Raw genomic sequence first — 18,632 nt, forward strand, 5'->3', positions numbered from 1 at the left:
TGCAGTCCTTTTTTTTTTGGACATGCCTGGCCTGATCGGCTGCTCCTTGCAGCCCCTCTCGAATTGGCTGCCTTCCTGAGCAGCCTCCATAGGGTTCAATTAATCCCTTTATAGGCTAGTGTGGGGTGCATGCCCATCACAGTTTCATTTTCAGAAGGAACTCAGGCACTTAGATGCCAACACCCAATTTACAGTCAACAGGATTTAGGCTTCTAAGTGTCTATATCACTTTTGAAAATGAGATTCAGATGATGCAACACTGAGTGCCGCAACCCCTAAATACCTTAAAAAATCTGGGCCTTTCATAGTGCAGCGTACATAGAAGGGGAGAACATTTAAATCTCATGGATTTAAACTAGTTAGTCATTCCCTATATCCCCTTTGCTCTTTCTGAAGACTCTGTGTTTTAAAAATAGTCCATCTCTATAAATGAATACTTAAGTCACACTTCATGACCTTTTAGATACTGGACAGAAAAAAAAGAGCATGACTAAAAAAATTCAGCATGTTGACTTCACAAAAGGATCCCAGATTGGCAGAGAGAGAACAGATTTTGTTCAAATATAAACTATTTTCTATAATATGGAAGAGTTATAAAAATGAATATTAAATATATTTCAAAATCTCTGGTGCAGTTTTTCCCAGTCCTCCTTTAGTGGAATATGAGGCCTGATCTTCACTTAAAATGTAGATTGACCTAGTTACTTTGTAACATTCACACTTCTGAACACCACTGGTAAGTCAACCCAAACCTCAGCATACATGTGACTTGGTCAACGGAAGAACTATTTCCTTTTACAACGTATTTCCTTTTTGTTTAACATGTACTGTAAAATTAAAATTCTCTAAGATCACAATTTTTGCTAAGTTTGGATATTTCTGGAAGTGCTTTCTTGCCTCATGAAAACTGATTATACGATCCATATAAGATTAATAAAGATTTCTGGACTGCTATAATCAGAATTTTTGCCTAGACTGAATGATTTCAGCCTAGGCAAATATCCCAGTGCTTATCAAAAAAACAGAAGAGTATATTTTCAGTTAAAACTAAGTAAAGTTTTTCTGCGTTTATAATTTCTTTTTTATAGCATACAGGGGTATGAAATGAAAGGGATCGTGAATGAGGCTGCAGGATATGGGAAACTTGTTCCACTTAGTGAGAACTGCAGAGAAAAAGACTCTTGTATCAACAGTAAGAAGGATGTAGGAAGAAACAGAAAAAGGAGTTCAGTACCAGTCTGGAAGGAATGGGGAGGGAGATGAGGTTAAGATTGTGTTCATAGAGTGTTTTCAAAACTTAAAAGAGAAAATGTGAACTACCGTGAAATTGAAGGGGAGTCAATGGAGTTATGTGAGGATAAAATTAGGTGACTGAATTGTTTTTTACACATCTAAATAGTGTGGAGCAGTATTATAAACATGTTATAGTCTGAAGAGCTGAGAAACCAGAGATACGAGAGTTACAAAATCAAGGTGAAAACAGAGATAAGCATTCCAGAGGAGGTGAAACTGAGGCAGTAGCACACATGGAGAATATTGCAGGGAAGGCAATGGGCAGATTTACAGAGGTGGGAAAAGAAAATATAGGGGAAAGTAGATGAGACTAAGGTTAAGGACAATGTCACCGGTCATGGAAACTTCCTAGTGAAAGCTATATGTTTTCATCTTGACGTCACAGCATCATGATTCTATGTCTTCTGTCAATGCTTCTATTTGAATTCCATATAACAAAAACACACTAACAAAGTTGACTACTATTTTCTGCAGTTTGAGATGTCATAAGGAAAAATTATATATGCATAATATTTTACAGACATAAGACAAAGTTTCTGCTTTGAAGAGCTAAAGTGGACAGATACCACATGGAAAAGTGACAGCAGACCACTGAGATGAGGAAAAAGGAGAGAGATAGGAAACAAGGGGGAAAAGAGTACTGCTTATGAATGAGTAACATTCTTCAAAGACAACTGACTAGTTCTTTCAGTTTCATATTTTCTCCATTTTAAAAACAAAATCACCAAGTATGAATGTGGTAATAGACCAGAGTGGGCAAACTTTCTGGCCCGAGGGCCACATCTGGGTATGGAAATTGTACAGTGGGCCACGAATGCTCACAAAATTGGGGTTAGGGTGCAGGAGGGAGTGAGGGCTCTGGGTTGGAGCCAGAAATGAAGAGTTCAGGGTGTAGGAGGGGGATTTGGCTGGGGTACGGGGGGGGCGCTAAGGGCTCTGGGATGGGGCTGGGGATAAGGTGTTTGGGGTGAAGGAGGGTGCTCTGGGCTGGGACTGAGGGGTTTGGAAGGCAGACCAGGGCTGCGGCAGGGGGAGGAGGTCAGGGGTGCAAGCTCCGGATGGCACTTACCTTAAGCAGCTCCTGAAAGCAGTGGCATGTTCCTCCTCCAGCTTCTACGTGGAGGCATGGCCAAGTGGGTCTGTGCGCTGCCCCGTCTGCAAACGCTTCCCCTGCAGCTTCCATTGGCTGTGGGAGTGGCACTTGGGCATTGGCAATGTGCTGGGCCCCATGGCTGCCTCTACGTGTAGGAGCCGGATGGGGGACATGTTGCATTGTCGCTGCTTCCCGGAGCCGCACAGAGCCAGCCCCTGACGCTCCCTGGCCGGACCTCGAGGGCTGGATTAAAACATCTCGGCCCCCGGGCCGCAGTTTTCCCACCCCTGTCATAGACAAAACCAATCTGAAGATTATAAATTAGAGGCTAATCAGAAGAAATTAGATTCAAGAAGGGACTGTAAATTTGAATGGGATTTGAAAATAGCTAGCTACGTAGAAAAGAAGCTACTCCAAGTTGGGGGACAATAAGAAAAATAGTGGGAGTCACAGAGGGAGAAACAAAGACAATATGGAAGCAGCAGGAGTGTGCAGAGAGTAGGGTGAAAAGTGGTGTGCAAATGCTTGAAGTTGAAGAATGGAGTTTGAAGTTGATAAATCACCAGAAAGCCAGTAAAAGTATTTTAGGAGTGGGGTGGAAGAACATGATCGGAGAACCAGGAAAGAGGGCATTTAAGTGCTCCGAGGTTATCATGAGCAATATAATAACAAAGTAGATGGTAGAATGACTTCAGTGACTAATCCACTGAGCCCACTTGAGCCCCATTTGTTGCTCAGGAAATGGTGAAGCATTTCAGTGTTACAAGAAATATCTGATGGAAAGAACAGGCAAACAAATAATTTCATTTTAATGCACCGTTACCTTGTCATAAAAGTACTACGGTTCAAGATCAAATTCTTAATTCTGGAATGGAGTAGAAGTAATTGTATGGTTTAAAGAACTACCTTTATTCTCTTGAAACCATGGTTCCAATGAGCAGAAATAAGTTCAATATATGATGAGATAAAGACCATCTCATCTACTGAATATTTATCCAAATCATAAAACCTTCATACACTCCGCCAAAACTAAGTCTTTTTAGAAGGGGCTCAAGGTGGGAACAGAAAGGGTGACGATCAGGTCAGCTGCAATTGTATTTTGGGAAAACTTGCACTATAACTGCTAGAAGTGAAGTCTCTCAATCATAGCAAAAAAAAATCTTTGCTAAAATCTCCCAAATGTTAAAAAGTAAAGTATATATGCTTCATCTTATAGCTAGCTATGAAATATTTTTCCATAAGAGCACTTTACCTTGGGGGTAAAATCTAGTTCTTCTTCCTCTGATGTAAGCCAGCTGTCATCCCCTTCATCTTTTTCAGAACTTCTTAAATAACAAAAACATAAGACAATAATAAGTCATGCTCTCTCTCTCTCTCTGATTTGCTAAAATATGTTATTTTTTTTTTAAATCTTACCTTAGTGAATCTCCTTGGGACAGGTCATCTATAACTGTTCAAATATTAAAATAAAAAAAAGAAATGAATAATTTTAGCATTAAAAGCGAAAGACTTAGAAACCGCCAAAGATAAGTAAAAATATTTAGCATGAGCAAATCTACAAGTAATTCAAGGCTGAAACTCAGTACAGACATCTTAATCAAGGGTAGCATGAATGTAAATATATTTTCTATTATCAGTTGAAAAAATCTGTATGTTCAAGGGATGAAACATATAAGGTCTTCAATTTAGTGAGCTCTGTTGTACTTATGTTCAAAATATCACATACAATTTAAAAATGAAACTAAGTTAAGGAAGTTAGTAAACAATTGCTACATAGTTCATCATTTTTGGTGGGCATGATGTGGTGAAAGGGAAATAAAACTGCTAAGATTATAACATTAGAAATTGTGGGCAATTCATATGCATATAAACATATTTGTCTTTTGTATTTACAGTCTGGGCTATAAATTGACATATGTTGGACTATGTCCGCAGCACCACTCTGTCTTCTCTGCATTACTCTGGTAATGCACAGGGAATGGAAAGCGGTACCCTTGCACAGGGAAATTGCCAGGTGGTGTAAAGCTGATTGGGCCTACTCTACATCACCCACTCTTGACTCCTCTGAATAAGGAGCATTACAGGGACAGAAGGGATGTAAGTAGAGCAGGTTGCTCTGAACCACCCTTCGCTAGTGGAATGGCAGTAACATATATCAGTGGCCAAACTAGATTCTTGTTTCCCCCAGGACTGGGGAGGCCAAAAGATGGTGGAAAACCACTTATGCATCCTCAATCCCAGCTATTCAGAGTGCAGCTCTAGCACACTCAAAGACTGGACCCATAAATTAGTCAGCAATAAAAACCTAGGTCATGACTCTCAGAAGATTAAGACACGCTTAACTTCACAGATTGCAAGCAGTCGAATAGAAATAAATGGAACTACGCACTGTTCACAAAGTTAAGAACACAGTTACATGTGTGCAGGATTTGGGCCTTTACCACAGGGATATCCAAGACATTGTAATTAGAATGCAAATAGTTGAGATTCCCCAACTTCCATTGACTTTAGTGAGATTTGAGGGAGCTCTAGAATTTCCAGGATCAGAAAATAAATACTGTTCTATGTTCAGAAGAATTAATATTTGAGATATCATTGTGCATTAACTCTTGTAATTCTTATTTTAAAAGACGTGATGAATATGCCTTTTGTGACTTTCCATGAAGAATTTTTTTTTAAACTCCTTAACATGGAAATCAAATAGCAAAGAGCTGTCTTAAATAAAAGACTGAAATAAACATAATAAAGTCAGGAAACTGAAAATTAACAGCAACATGTTAGTTACTTAAGCATAGACCAAGTTAATCTCAAGGCACACATGTCCTCTGTTCTACAAAGAACCAAACAAAATACAAATAAACTTATTTTAATATCAGAGGGGTAGTTGTGTTAGTCTGGATCTGTAAAAACAGAAAAGAATCCTGTGGCACCTTATAGACTAAAAGACATTTTGGAGCATGAGCTTTCGTGGGTGAATACTCACTTCCTCAGATGCATGTAGTGGAAATTTCCAGAGGCAGGTATATATATGCAGGCAAGCTAGAGATAATGAGGTAGTTCAATCGGGGAGGATGAGGCCCTGTTCTAGCAGTTGAGGTGTGAAAACCAAGGGAGGAGAAACTGGTTCTGTAATTGGCAAGCCATTCACAGTCTTTGTTTAATCCTGAGCTGATGGTGTCAAACAAAGACTGTGAATGGCTTGCCAATTACAGAACCAGTTTCTCCTCCCTTGGTTTTCACACCTCAGCTGCTAGAACAGGACCTCATCCTCCCTGATTGAACTACCTCATTATCTCCAGCTTGCCTGCATATATATATACCTGCCCTGGAAATTTCCACTACATGCATTTGAGGAAGTGGGTATTCACCCACGAAAGCTCATGCTCCAAAACGTCTGTTAGTCTATAAGGTGCCACAGGACTCTTTGCTTGTTTTAATATGGCAGTAATTATATTCTTCATAACTCCAGAATTAAAGTTGGTACACTGATGACTATTTTTTCATAATCTCAGAAGAATTTCCATATTTTGCCTTACTGTTTACAGCTACTGTGTTGTTTTTGCTAGACACGCCTAAATGGTTGCAACTTCAACTCTGGGCATAGGTGAAACACTGATTAAAAAATTCTGATGAGCAAGAATGGGGTTAAGTGCAAATATTTTTAATGAATTTTGTCCTTTTCTCAAAAAGAGTAACTCTCCTAAAAACCATCCTTTCCCCCAACATTTTTTTCCATTTTTAAAATATTTTTATTATAAATTTGATAATTTAGTTTGTTGTTTGTTCTTCAAAAATTTCTTTTTTGCACTGCAATTTTGATCAGTCTTTTAGTCACATTATGCCTTTTAAAAATAAACTGAAGTTTTATTACAAAAGTGACTTAAAATTTTTTTTTGAAATGACATAGAAAATTTAATTTTTGATTTTGTTTTTCCCAAAAGATTACAGTACACACACAACCCCAATCCCACCCCGATTTTGAAGGAATTCCGATAAATTATATATTTTTAACCAATTTGTCTCTTTTCTGAAGGAGATGGGGAAGCTATGAAGAAGAGAGTCTTGATTATTGTTATTATTGTTGCAATCCATTTATTTTAAATTGAAAATGTTCTCAGTTCTTGATGGTTACCTATAATTGTTACACATTTTACAGCAATAATGAATTACGATTTTCCTTTAGAAGACAAGAGACAAATTCATGCTGCAAGTTTTGGGTGTTTCAGAAACCTTTGGGTTTGGTTCAGAACAGACAAAGTGTTTTATCTAAATTCAAACTGTATTTGAGGGTTGCTCATATCAACAGTTTTGGCTCAGGCCCGTCTCAAGTTTGGAGCAATATCAAATTAATAGATTTAAATAAGAACACCCTATTACTTAATGACACACTACAACACACTAACACATTACATTCTGCAGTCTTACATGACAAATGCCAAGACTGACTAATTAGTTCTAAAAGATTTGCAAAACAACAAAAGCTATAACATCACCACCACAAAAAACAATTTAAAAAGTAAAATCAAGCTATTAAAGGACTTTTGAATTCACACTAAAATAAAAACCATCAAATATGTATAAACATTTGAATTTGGTATTCATTGGAAGTCTTATCATATGGAATACCTTTCCCTGAATCTCTTGTTCTTGATGTCTGGTTGGGAGACTGTTGCATTTCTATTTCCATTTAGGGAAAGGCATGGAAAGGACAGATGAAACAATGAAATCAGAAAATAAAGTTGTAAAGCAGAAACATGCATATATGAAGATGAAACAAAGAAATACATAACTACTGACTGTTATTAATCTACTGAGCAGTTATGATAGTGCTGAAAGCAAACAAGAAATGCTATCTGTATAGACTCTTTTAAGACCCTGCTAATAAGTTTAATTTTCATCTTATTCTCTATTATTTGAAATACCATCAATTCAATATTAAAATGAAAACATTTCTCTATCAGATTTGTACTTTACTACCTGCAATCTCTAATTCCTGCCTCCGTGAACTCATGTGGTTCTAGTCTGTAACATTTCCTCATACGTGTAGGTATACACCCACACATATGAAGAAATGTGACAGACTAGAACCACATGAGTTCAGGGAGGCAGGAATTTGAGATTGCCAGTAGTAAAATACAAATCTGATCAAGAAATATTTTATAAAATAAACATATCTGCAATACATGGAATGGGTGCTTATACAAACATTATATAAATGTTGTATAAGCACTCATTCCATATTATATAATGTTTGTATAAGCACCCATTTCATGCATTGCATCCATTCCATGTATTGCAGGTATTTGTATAAGCACCCATTTCATGTATTGCAGGTATGTTTATTTTCACCATATACATGGAATGCAGGGAAAACATCAGTGCAGTACAATAAAAAGTTTGCCTGCTGGAGGGCCTAAATTCTCTTCACAAATACTGTGCTCCAAAGCTGATGTTTTGTCTGTGCCAGCAAGCCAAATCTGTGAGCTCCATTGTCCAGAGTTAATGGAAAAGATTTTTGCACTGGGGATGCCATGAAATCACACTTCAGGTCAGGACACATTCTCCGGTTGTGACGTGGTTTGAGACCATTTCCCAATAGGCATGGTTAAGTATGTTTCTAATACTTGCTAATAAAGTTGTAGGTTTAAGGCAGCTCACCTTAAAATAGTGTCTCTTATTTGTGCACACCTGAAATAATAAAAAGACCTACCTATTGTCCCAAATCTCGGCCTGGAGGGGATCCTCTTTACATATATCGGTCCATAACCTTATGAAAGTGGTGAGAGAATTCCTCTTACCTAAGACCCAAAAGTCAGAAGAGTGTACAGTGTGCAGAGAGTGTAGTGGGAACAGGGGCAGGACACACATTTACCTCTAACTCCACAGGAAATACTCTGAAAAAAGTAATTCATACTGGAGCTATATTAGTTTTCTGAGAGTGCTCCATGCTGTGGAAAGAACTCCACAGGTAGCCATAAGCAGAAATCAGAATGAAGCAGCTATTCCAGAGCCAATGCAGGGGCTCTGCACTTCCACACAAAAGACCCTATGACTCTGCTACATCCCCAGATTATAGCAGGGGAACATGGACATGCTATTTGGCAAGCACTATAAACATGATGGCCTTTCAAAGTTATATTTTTTCTTTGACAGAGCAGTGAACTTAGAATTTGGTAATTATCTTTGACTAATCTATTTGACAGTCTTTTAAAGACTTTTTTAAAGAGACTAAACAGTTAAATAAGGAAAAATTAAGGCACATTAATAGGGCCCTATCAGATACACAACTCATTTGGTCAATTTCATTCATAGGATTTTAAAAATCATAAATTTCATGTTTTCTGATATTTAAATCTGAAATTTCACAGCGTTATAACTGTAGAGATCCTGACCCAACTCTGAAGGCAGCAGCACAGAAGTAAAGGGTAGCATGGTATGGCACTGCCACCCTTTACTTCTGCGCTGCTGCTGGCAGCGTGCTGCCTTCAGAGCTGGGTGCCTGGCCAGCAGCCACTGCTCTCCGGCCTCCCAGCTCTGAAGGCAGTGCAGAAGGAAGAGTGGCAATACTGCATTCCCACTATAACACTGCAACTCCCTCCCCCCCATGGCCCTCTTTTGAGTTGGGAACCCCAATTTGAGAAACGCTGGTCTTCCCCATGAAATCTGTAGAATAAAGACCAGATTTCACAGGGGAGACCAGATTTCACGGTTGTGACGCATTTTTCACAGCCGTGAACTTGGTACACATTAAGGATCCCCAAAATAAACAAAATAAATGATGTTTACAGGTTCTGAGATAAAGTAGTGCCTAATCAATCACAATTTGTAAAACATTAGCTTAATTTACATTACAAAGTGATACTAAAAATTAGCAGAATTTGTCATGACCTGTACACAGTTTGTATTCTAATCAAATGTTTTTCTGCCCAAATGGAGTTTTTACTGAATCTGGCAATGATCAATCAAAACAGTACATATAAGAATCGTTTTGATAAAAACTTAAAACATTAAAACAGACATGGTAAAATGCAAAAAGAATTTCAAGTTTTCTGAACATTTTTTCCAACAAGAAGTAAGGGCACAAGGCTAGAAGAATGTAAGAAAATAGTGACAAAGTGGCAAGGGTGGGCATTTTTTGGTCTTTGAACCTCATCAATTTGTTCTCTAATTCCTTATATGCTTTCTTCCACGCCCCCCCAAATCTTTTATTAAACTACAGCGACTCTACTTTCCACATATTTTACAGAGTATAGCTCTTAAAGAGAAATATTAAAATCTCATTGCATTTTATTTATTTTAAATTCAGGTTATCTGTCCAGGAAAATTAAAAGACAGTTTTCTGATCCTACAACTATTTGTACCAGTTTGCCAGTCTAGTGCAGTTTATGGACCTGAAAGCAGTTTAAAAATATGTGAGCTGGTTGGGGGAAAATGTAATCTTCAACTATTTTGTCCTATTTGTTTTTTGATGATCATTTCCCCTACCTTACAAATGAGAATGATCATGATATACAAAGGCCCAAGCTGTTTTAAGTGTCCACTAATTTGGGGTACTTCAGTTCTTAAATGCCCAACCTGAGATACACATAGTTGATTTTCAGGTATATTGTATCCCCACAGCTCTCATTGACTTAAGACTAATGATGTCAATGCAACAAAGCAGGCACTAAAAAAAGTAGTTGTTGAAACACCACCTGGACATCTGACCAGACGCAACTGGAAGGCAGGGTGTGAATAAGAAAGGATACATTAATGAGGCATCATTGGGATCCAGAGAGGAGACAGAACAACTGCTGATGAAGCAAACTCCTATGGGGAGCTCCTCTGACAATCTTGGTCAAAAAAGACCTACATGGCTGTTTTTATAACAGTATTTAAAGTAGGTAGAGGATGGCGCTCAACAGCTAGTAAGGACCTAGCTCCTGATCCATCTTACAAAGGCCAAAAAAACCTTAAGAGAAAGGGGAGGTCTATCAGCCTTGGGATAAGGAATCCTGCAAAGTGTTTCTTTAAAGAAACTTATTTTATTCACTACTAACAACAGTTTGCAAACAGAGAAAGGCAAAGAAAGAAGAAACAAGGAATAGATAATCACATCCCTTCACAATAACGACTTGGTGCTTGAAATGCAGCAGCATCAGACTGGCTAAAGAGGGAGGGGGCGGAGCTGGGACGGGGATTTGGGAAGGGGTTCGATGGGGAGGGGAGGGAGCAGAGTCGGGGGGGGGCCAGGCCAGGTGGAAACAAAATAGCAATCTGGTAGGAAAGAACACTTAATATTAGAAACATAAAGCCTTTTAAAAATCCATTTCATCTGTCACTATTTATGTTGTTTGATTTTTGCATTTCTCTCGATGCCGACAAGGGAAAATCAATAAAGTCAGTTCCACCTTTGTTTACAGTCGAATTCACAGGGCTGTGAAGTTTGGGTTGCAAACACTGCAGGGGAACCTTTATTTGTTTGAAAACCCAAACTGTTTCAATTAGAATGCTCAGAAAAATTCATTCCAAATCTCTCTGCTGGCCTTGTTTTTACAAATCTAATCATGGGTCAAAATTTTAGTTGTGTGGTGGATCACCGTCCAACATTTTCCATGCACTCAGAACTCCCAAACGTTTCAACAGGAGTCTTGGTTCCACAAAAAATACAGGATCAGGCCTCTGATTTTCTTCTCGAGATGGAAACCAAGAGAATTTGATTTTCTCGTATTATTACAAGCTGAGAAAGTCTCTTAAAACTAGCAGAGACAGCTAAAAAATGCAACAACAAAAATATCCTGAGACTCTGTATAGTCTGGACACTGAAATGCAGAAATATGACTTGACATGCAAAACTACCACAAGTGGCAAATGAATTCTGGATTATACCCCATCTGACCCCTTCTTGTTCCACATATTCAGGTCACCTTTATGGAAGGGTGCCTATATGGTCTGAAAAAACCCTTCTGGTATTAGGAAGGTAGCTCCTGGAGGCTCCAGCTAGATGAGGGCCCATTGTGCTAGTAAGAGACAGTTCCCTCACTCCAAACAGACAGAGGATGGAGTATTATCCCCATTTTACAGACAGGGAACTGAGGCCCAGGGAGATTAAGTGACTCATCCAAGGTCCCCCAGAGAGTCTGTGGCAGAGGCAGGAACTGAACCTACATCTCCCAAGACCCAGTCTGTTCCCTTATCTAGAAGCCCATCCCCTAAGCTGCAGATGCCCCCTAAAGAATGGCAAATGCTCCAGAGATCATGTCTGCACCCCATGCTTTCCAAGATGGCAGCTGAATTTTCTCTAGCAGCAGCAAAACTGGCTGCTTTAAATGCTATATTTCCAATACCCCTGTCCCAGAGATTGTACCCTGGACCTGTAGCCAAAGGAACTACCTCATTGGCTGTGAGTAAGTGAAACCAGCCATTAGGGGGCACTGCACTCTCACAGCCTACCCAATAGTTACACCCATAGATGAGTGAATCTGATTCCCCCCCGCTTTCATTAAAAATACATCCAGGATCAGCCCCCTCTCCCACACCGGCACAGAAGATGGCCTGGTCGCCAGTGAATCCCTTTCACATATCATGCAGTCTCCCTGCATATCTGGGTTGGTGGGGTGCTCCCCAGCACCCCTTACCACAGGTTCTTTTATGCACAATGTAGGCTCCAGCAATAAAACCCAGAGACCTAATCTGAGCTCTCAGGCATCTCTCTTGCCTCTCTGCACTAAGCCTTCAGCCACTTGGAATTGCTCACTGCCTTCCCAAATGCGTTAGTAGTTGATATTCTGTGCACATCACTGGTAATACCTTTGTCTGATCTTTTGAAGACATTTTGCTGCAGTAAATGGAACTTGGGAGGTTTTTTTGTTTTTGTTTTTTTTTGGACTGAATTGTACACTCTGAGAGAGGTGATGGATTGATGGCTCTGGTACCTAGAGTCACCTCTGTTCCTGCAGAACAGGAGAGTAGCAGGGCCCGCTAGCCCTGCCTCTCCCCCCCCGCCCATGATTCCCCAATGATGTGCTTCGGTAGATAAATCTCTGATAATTTTCATATGACTTTACATTGTGCCTCTTCATATAACCTTTAGTGGGTCTACCCACGTGGGACCTCTGTTTTCATGAAACTCTGTATCAAAGCCTCACGTAGAAACTTTGCATTGAATCTCAGTATAAATGTTATAGCCCCTAAGGATTGAATAAAAGAAAAGAAAAATGTATTTTTGCTAGCAGTAGAACAAGATCTTCCCCTAACTCTTAATCAATTGCACTGTTGAATGAATGAGGTGTAAATGAGGAAGGCGTGGAAGGCAAACACCTCCAGACAGCTGCAACAGTTGGAGAGGGGATGGAAGCTAGACCCAAGGACAATAAAATTTGTCATGTGGGCTCACGTACTTGTAAAACAGTATCATTCTTCTGTTTTTATTTTAAGTAGAAAATAAATATGTATAATGAATTTAAAAGCATGTAATTAGTAATTTGATATGTTGGGTGGCGCCTTTTTTATGTTTTTGCTCCCCCTGATGTTAGAACTTGGCTCCACCACTGACTGAGGCACCAGCTCTGCAGGCAGCAGCGCAGAACTAAGGCATGCCATGCCATCCATACTTCTGCACTGCTGCTGCTGGCAGCAACTCTACCTTCATAGCTGGGATCCCGGCCAGCAACCACCATTCTCCAGCTGCTCAGCTCTGAAGGTAGCGCCACCACCAGTGCAGGATATCACTTTAATAACCACCACCACCACCACCACCCCTGCATATATATACCTGCCCCTGGAAATTTCCACTACAAGCATCTGATGAAGTGGGTATTCACCCACGAAAGCTCATGCTCCAAAACATCTGTTAGTCTATAAGGTGCCACAGGATTCTTTCCTGCTTATTCAGGTATGTACAGTATGTGGGTACTAAGATAAGTCTTCATTCATGTTCTGTTTATCTGTAATAGCAATACGAGGTGGTTCCACAGACAACAGTAATTATCCAGGAGATAGAGGTGTTATTTGGCCCAAAGGTTCATCCTTCCCTCCCTGCTAGTAGCTCCATTTTGGAACTATAAGATAGCATTGTTCTTTGAGCCAAACAAACTCCATGTGTGACTGTAAGTCATGAAACCTCTCACTACAGGATCAGTAGGCATGTGCACTGCTTTTAGCCATCAAACCTTCAAGGCCAGGAGCCGCATCACAGTCTTCTGGAAGGGAACTACAATTTGATTTGTGTGTGGGTGGCGTGTGCAGTCCCAAACACAAGATTTAATTCTTCAAATTACCAGCACATATAGCACTCCACATACAGAATCAGGCAGGACAAAGGAGTACAGCTCCATGCCATTAAGCAGGGCTGGAACAGGATTTGGCCCTAAATTTGGTTTAGTCTTTTGGGGAAGGAAAAAGGAGAGTAAGGGTGAGCTTGCTGTGTTTTGCTTTGCTCACATACTTCCTCAAATTTTTCAAAAATTGTGTGATTTGCTGCATTTGAATGAGCAACTGTGTCCACTCACCACACTGTTACATTTAATGATTATGTATTAGTATCATAAACAATATGAAATCTTAATTTAAAATAATAAACCTGAGTGATTTATATTGCTTGTACTTTACATGGTAACGGGGGATTTCAAGGTGGGAAAATACGTTTTGTTTATGGAATCTATTTTTAGTGCTTCAGAGGCTTGTAGTTGTAGAATAGATATTGTAAGTTCCTTAATGGCTTCTTTTGCCATATGAAGATATTAAATATAATTTCCTAATCATGTCACTATTCATAAAAGACGGTTACTCACCTTTGTAACTGTTGTTCTTCGAGATGTGTTGCTCATATCCATTCCAGGTAGGTGTACGCGCCGCGCGTGCACGTCTGCCGGAAACTTTTTTTACCCTAGCAACTCCAGTGGGCCGGCAGGTCGCCCCCTAGAGTGGCGCCACTATGGTACTTGATATATACCCCTGCCGGCCCGCCCGCTCCTCAGTTCCTTCTTGCCGGCTACTCCGACAGTGGGGAAGGAGGGCGGGTGTGGAATGGATATGAGCAACACATCTTGAAGAACAACAGTTACAAAGGTGAGTAACCATCTTTTCTTCTTCGAGTGATTGCTCATATCCATTCCAGGTAGGTGATTCCCAAGCCTTACCTAGGCGGTGGGTTCGGAGTGAGAGGTCGCGGCCTGGAGTACTGCAGAGCCAAAGGCCGCATCATCTCTGGACTGCTGTACCAGGGCGTAATGGGAAGCGAATGTATGGATCGATGACCAGGTCGCCGCCCTACAAATCTCTTGTATTGGCATGCGGGCGAGGAAAGCCAGCGATGACGCCTGCGCTCTGGTGGAGTGAGCAGTCACACGGCCCGTCGGAACTTGGGCCAGGTCATAGCAGGTCCCGATACAGGACGTAACCCATGAAGATAACCTCTGGGAGGAAATTGGTAGCCCCTTGACCCAGTCCGCAACTGCCACAAATAACTGAGGGGACTTGCGGAAGGGTTTGGTTCTCTCCACATAAAATGCTAGAGCCCGTCGGACATCCAGCGAATGTAGCTGCTGCTCCCTGCGGGACGAATGGGGCTTGGGGAAGACGACGGGGAGGAAAATCTCTTGGTTGACATGGAAAGCTGAGACCACCTTGGGAAGAAAGGCAGGGTGAGGCCTCAGCTGTACCTTGTCTCTGTGGAAGACGGTATACGGTGGGTCCACCGTGAGGGCCCTCAGCTCTGACACTCGTCTAGCTGAGGTAATGGCCACCAGGAAGGCGGTCTTCCACGAGAGGTAGAGCAGGGAGCAGGAAGCTAATGGCTCGAATGGAGGACCCATGAGTCGAGTTAGGACCAGGTTGAGGTCCCATGAAGGGGCCGGAGGGCGAATTTGCGGATAAAGCCGCTCCAGCCCCTTCAGGAATCTCGCCACCATAGGGTGAGAGAAGACGGAACATCCGTCTACTCCGGGATGAAACGCAGAGATGGCGGTTAGGTGGACTCGGAGGGATGACAATGCCAGACCCTGGGCCTTAAGGGACCAGATATAGTCCAAGAGAGTGGTGACGGAAGTCTCCATAGGGCGAAAAGCTTTCTCTGAACACCAGCAGCAGAAACGCTTCCACTTAGCTGTGTAAGTTGCTCTAGTGGAAGGCTTTCTGCTGCTCAAGAGAACCTCGCGAACCGGGGTGGAACATCGCAACTCGGCGTCTGTCAACCACGCAGGAGCCATGCTGTAAGGTGCAGAGACTGAAGGTCCGGGTGACAGAGCCTGCCGTGATCCTGAGTGATCAGGTCCCGATGCAGGGGCAGGGTAACTGGGTTGGTCACCGAGAGGTCCAGCAGCATGGGGTACCAGTGCTGCCTGGCCCATGCTGGAGCTATGAGAATCACCCAGGCTCTGTCCCTGCGGACCTTGATGAGAACTCTGTGAATCAGCGAAATGGGCGGGAAAGCATAACACAGGTGGGCTGTCCATGGGATCAGGAATGCATCCGCTAGAGACCCCGGCTCCCGACCCTGGAAGGAGCAGAATGTTCGACACTTCCTGTTCACCCTGGACGCGAAGAGGTCCATCCGTGGACGACCCCGCCTCTGGAAGAGTGAGAGGGCGACATCCGGACAGAGGAACCACTCATGTGAACGGAAGGATCTGCTCAGCCGATCCTCTAGGGTGTTCCGCGCTCCCGGGAGATAGGAGGCGGAAAGGTGAATAGAATGGGCTATGCAAAACTCCCAGAGACTTATTGCCTCGAGACAGAGGGGAGAGGACCTGGTGCCGCCCTGCTTGTTGATGTAAAACAGTCGTCGTGTTGTCGGTGAACACCGCGACACAACGACCTTAAAGGAGGTGGACGAATGCTTGACAAGCAAGGCGGACCGCTCTCAGCTCTTGCACATTGATGTGGAGGTTGATCTCCTCTGGAGTCCATAAGCCCTGAGTTCTTTGGGTGCCGCTGTGAGACCCCCCGCCCAGATCGGAGGCGTCCGAGGTCAGGGATGCCGAAGGTTGGGGCGGATGGAACGGGAGCCCCGCACAGATGACAGATTGGTCCAGCCACCAGCGAAGAGAGTCTAGTACCCTCTGAGGGACGGTGACGACTGTGTCCAACGACTGTCTGGCCGGCCGATACTGTACAAGGAGCCAGGATTGAAGAGGCCTCATGCGGAGTCGGGCATGTGCCGTTACAAACGTGCAGGCTGCCATGTGGCCTAGGAGGGCCAGACATGTCCGTATTGAGGTCAGCGGGGCCGCTCGCAACCGTAGAATGATGCCCGACAACGACTGGAACCTGGGCAAGGGCAACAAGGCCCTGGCTAGGGCAGAGTCTAGAACGGCCCCGATAAACTCTATCCATTGCGTGGGGAGTAGAGTAGACTTGTCCATGTTGATTACGAGGCCCAAGGCCGCAAAGAGGGTGCTGATCCTGTCTACATGATCGCGGACCTGCAAGTCCGACATGCCTCGGATCAGCCAGTCGTCCAAGTAGGGGAAGACGTGAATGTGGCAACGCCGAAGGTGTGCGACGACGACTGCCATGCATTTTGTAAATACTCTTGGGGCCGTGGAGAGGCCAAACGGAAGGACCGCAAATTGGAAATGTCGGCGGTCGGCTACAAAGCGGAGGAAACGCCTGTGTTGGGGGGCAATAGAGATGTGAAAGTAGGCGTCCTGCATATCGAGGGTGGCGTACCAGTCTCCGGGATCCACAGATGGGATAATGGTTCCAAGGGATACCATGCGGAACTTCAACTTCACGATATACTTGTTGAGTTCCCGCAGGTCGAGGATGGGCCTGAGGCCGCCCTTGGATTTAGGGATTAGAAAGTAGCGGGAATAAAACCCCTTGCCCTTCTCGTTGTCCGGCACCGCCTCTATGGCTCCCTTGGCAAGGAGCACGTGCACTTCCTGATGGAGGAATTGCTCGTGAGAGGGGTCCCTGAAGAGGGACGGGGATGGTGGATGGGAGGGAGGGGGCAAAGAAAACTGCAGGCGATAACCGGCCTGCACCGTACACAAGACCCAACGGTCCGACGTTATACGGGTCCACGCCGGGAGGAAAAAGGAAAGGCGGTTGGAAAACTGCGGGGAGGGATCCAGAGGGGAAACTGGTACTGCGCCCTTGGGCGCACCTTCAAAATGAAGGCGTAGGCCCTGGAGGGGCCTTGGTGGAGCCTTGGTTCTGCCCCGTTTGTCCACCGGACTGTCTGCGGCAGTTGTTCCTGCCACGGCGCCTCGAAGGGTCCTGTCGCAGGCGGAACGGAGGATACGGCCGCCATTGCTGATGATGATTTTGCTGCCTGAATGGCCTGCGTTGCGTCGCCGGCGTTTGCATGCCCAGCGACCTTATGATGACTCTATTATCCTTCAGATTTTTGAGTCTAGGGTCTGTTTTATCTGAGAACAGCCCCTGGCCTTCGAAGGGGAGGTCCTGGATCGTGTGCTGGAGCTCCGACGGAAGGCCAGAAACCTGCAGCCAAGAGATCCGGTGCATCGTGAGCCCCGAAGCTAGGGTCTGAGCGGCCGAGTCAGCAGCATCAAGGGAGGCCTGTAGCGATGTTCTAGCTACTTTCTTGCCCTCGACCAGGATGGTGGAAAATTCCTGGCGTGCCTCCTGGGGCAAGAGCTCCGTAAACTTCTCAGCCGCTACCCAGGTATTGAAGGAGTATCGGCTGAGGAGGGCCTGCTGGTTGGATACCCAGAGCTGCAGCGCCCCAGCTGAATAGACTTTTCTGCCCAGGAGGTCCATCCGCCTCGCCTCCTTTGTCTTGGGCGCTGGGGCCTCTTGCCCGTGGCGCTCCCTATCGTTCACTGACTGGACCACCAACAAGCAGGGGGTCGGGTGAACGTACAATTATTCGTATCCCTTAGAGGGGGCCATGTACTTATGCTCCACTCCTCGAGCGGTCGGAGGGATGGAGGCCGGTGACTGCCAGATGTTAGTGGCATTAGTCTGGATGGTTTTAATGAAAGGCAGGGCCACTCTGGTGGGTGCATCTGCTGAAAGGATGCTCACCACCGGGTCCTCAACTTCCGACACCTCCTCCGCCGAGTGGCACAGAACCTAAACTTACAGGCGGAGGAGGTCTTGGTGCGCCCTCAAATCCAGTGGAGGGGGACTGGAGGACGAGGTACCCGCCACTGCCTCATCCGGAGACGAGGACGAGGACACCCCCGGCACCAAAGCATCCACGGGGGGATCCGTGAGGGACTGCTCCTCTACTTCCGGAGGGAGCTCTGAGTCCCGGTGATTCCCCTCTGTTTCTGGGGAGGGAGGAGGTCGAGACACC

General features: G+C 43.8%; 1 protein-coding gene across 13 annotated transcripts in view; it reads right to left on the reverse strand.

Annotated features, from left to right (window-relative positions):
• ANKRD7 (ankyrin repeat domain 7) overlaps positions 1–18,632 on the reverse strand; it is a 200,836-nt gene that overhangs the window by 141,166 nt on the left and 41,038 nt on the right. For 10 of the 13 annotated variants that reach the window (XM_030549080.1, XM_030549088.1, XM_030549083.1 and 7 more), the window contains 3 exons: positions 7,013–7,063; positions 3,803–3,836; positions 3,639–3,711 (listed from right to left, as the gene is read on the reverse strand). In XM_030549080.1, coding sequence (XP_030404940.1) covers positions 3,639–3,711; positions 3,803–3,836; positions 7,013–7,063 — 158 coding nt within the window. The remainder of the gene's footprint in view (positions 1–3,638; positions 3,712–3,802; positions 3,837–7,012; positions 7,064–18,632) is intronic. The other 3 variants (XM_030549082.1, XM_030549087.1, XM_030549085.1) reach the window with 1 other exon arrangement.

Source organism: Gopherus evgoodei, chromosome 1, assembly GCF_007399415.2.
Source record: "Gopherus evgoodei ecotype Sinaloan lineage chromosome 1, rGopEvg1_v1.p, whole genome shotgun sequence".
NCBI lineage: Eukaryota > Metazoa > Chordata > Testudines > Testudinidae > Gopherus > Gopherus evgoodei.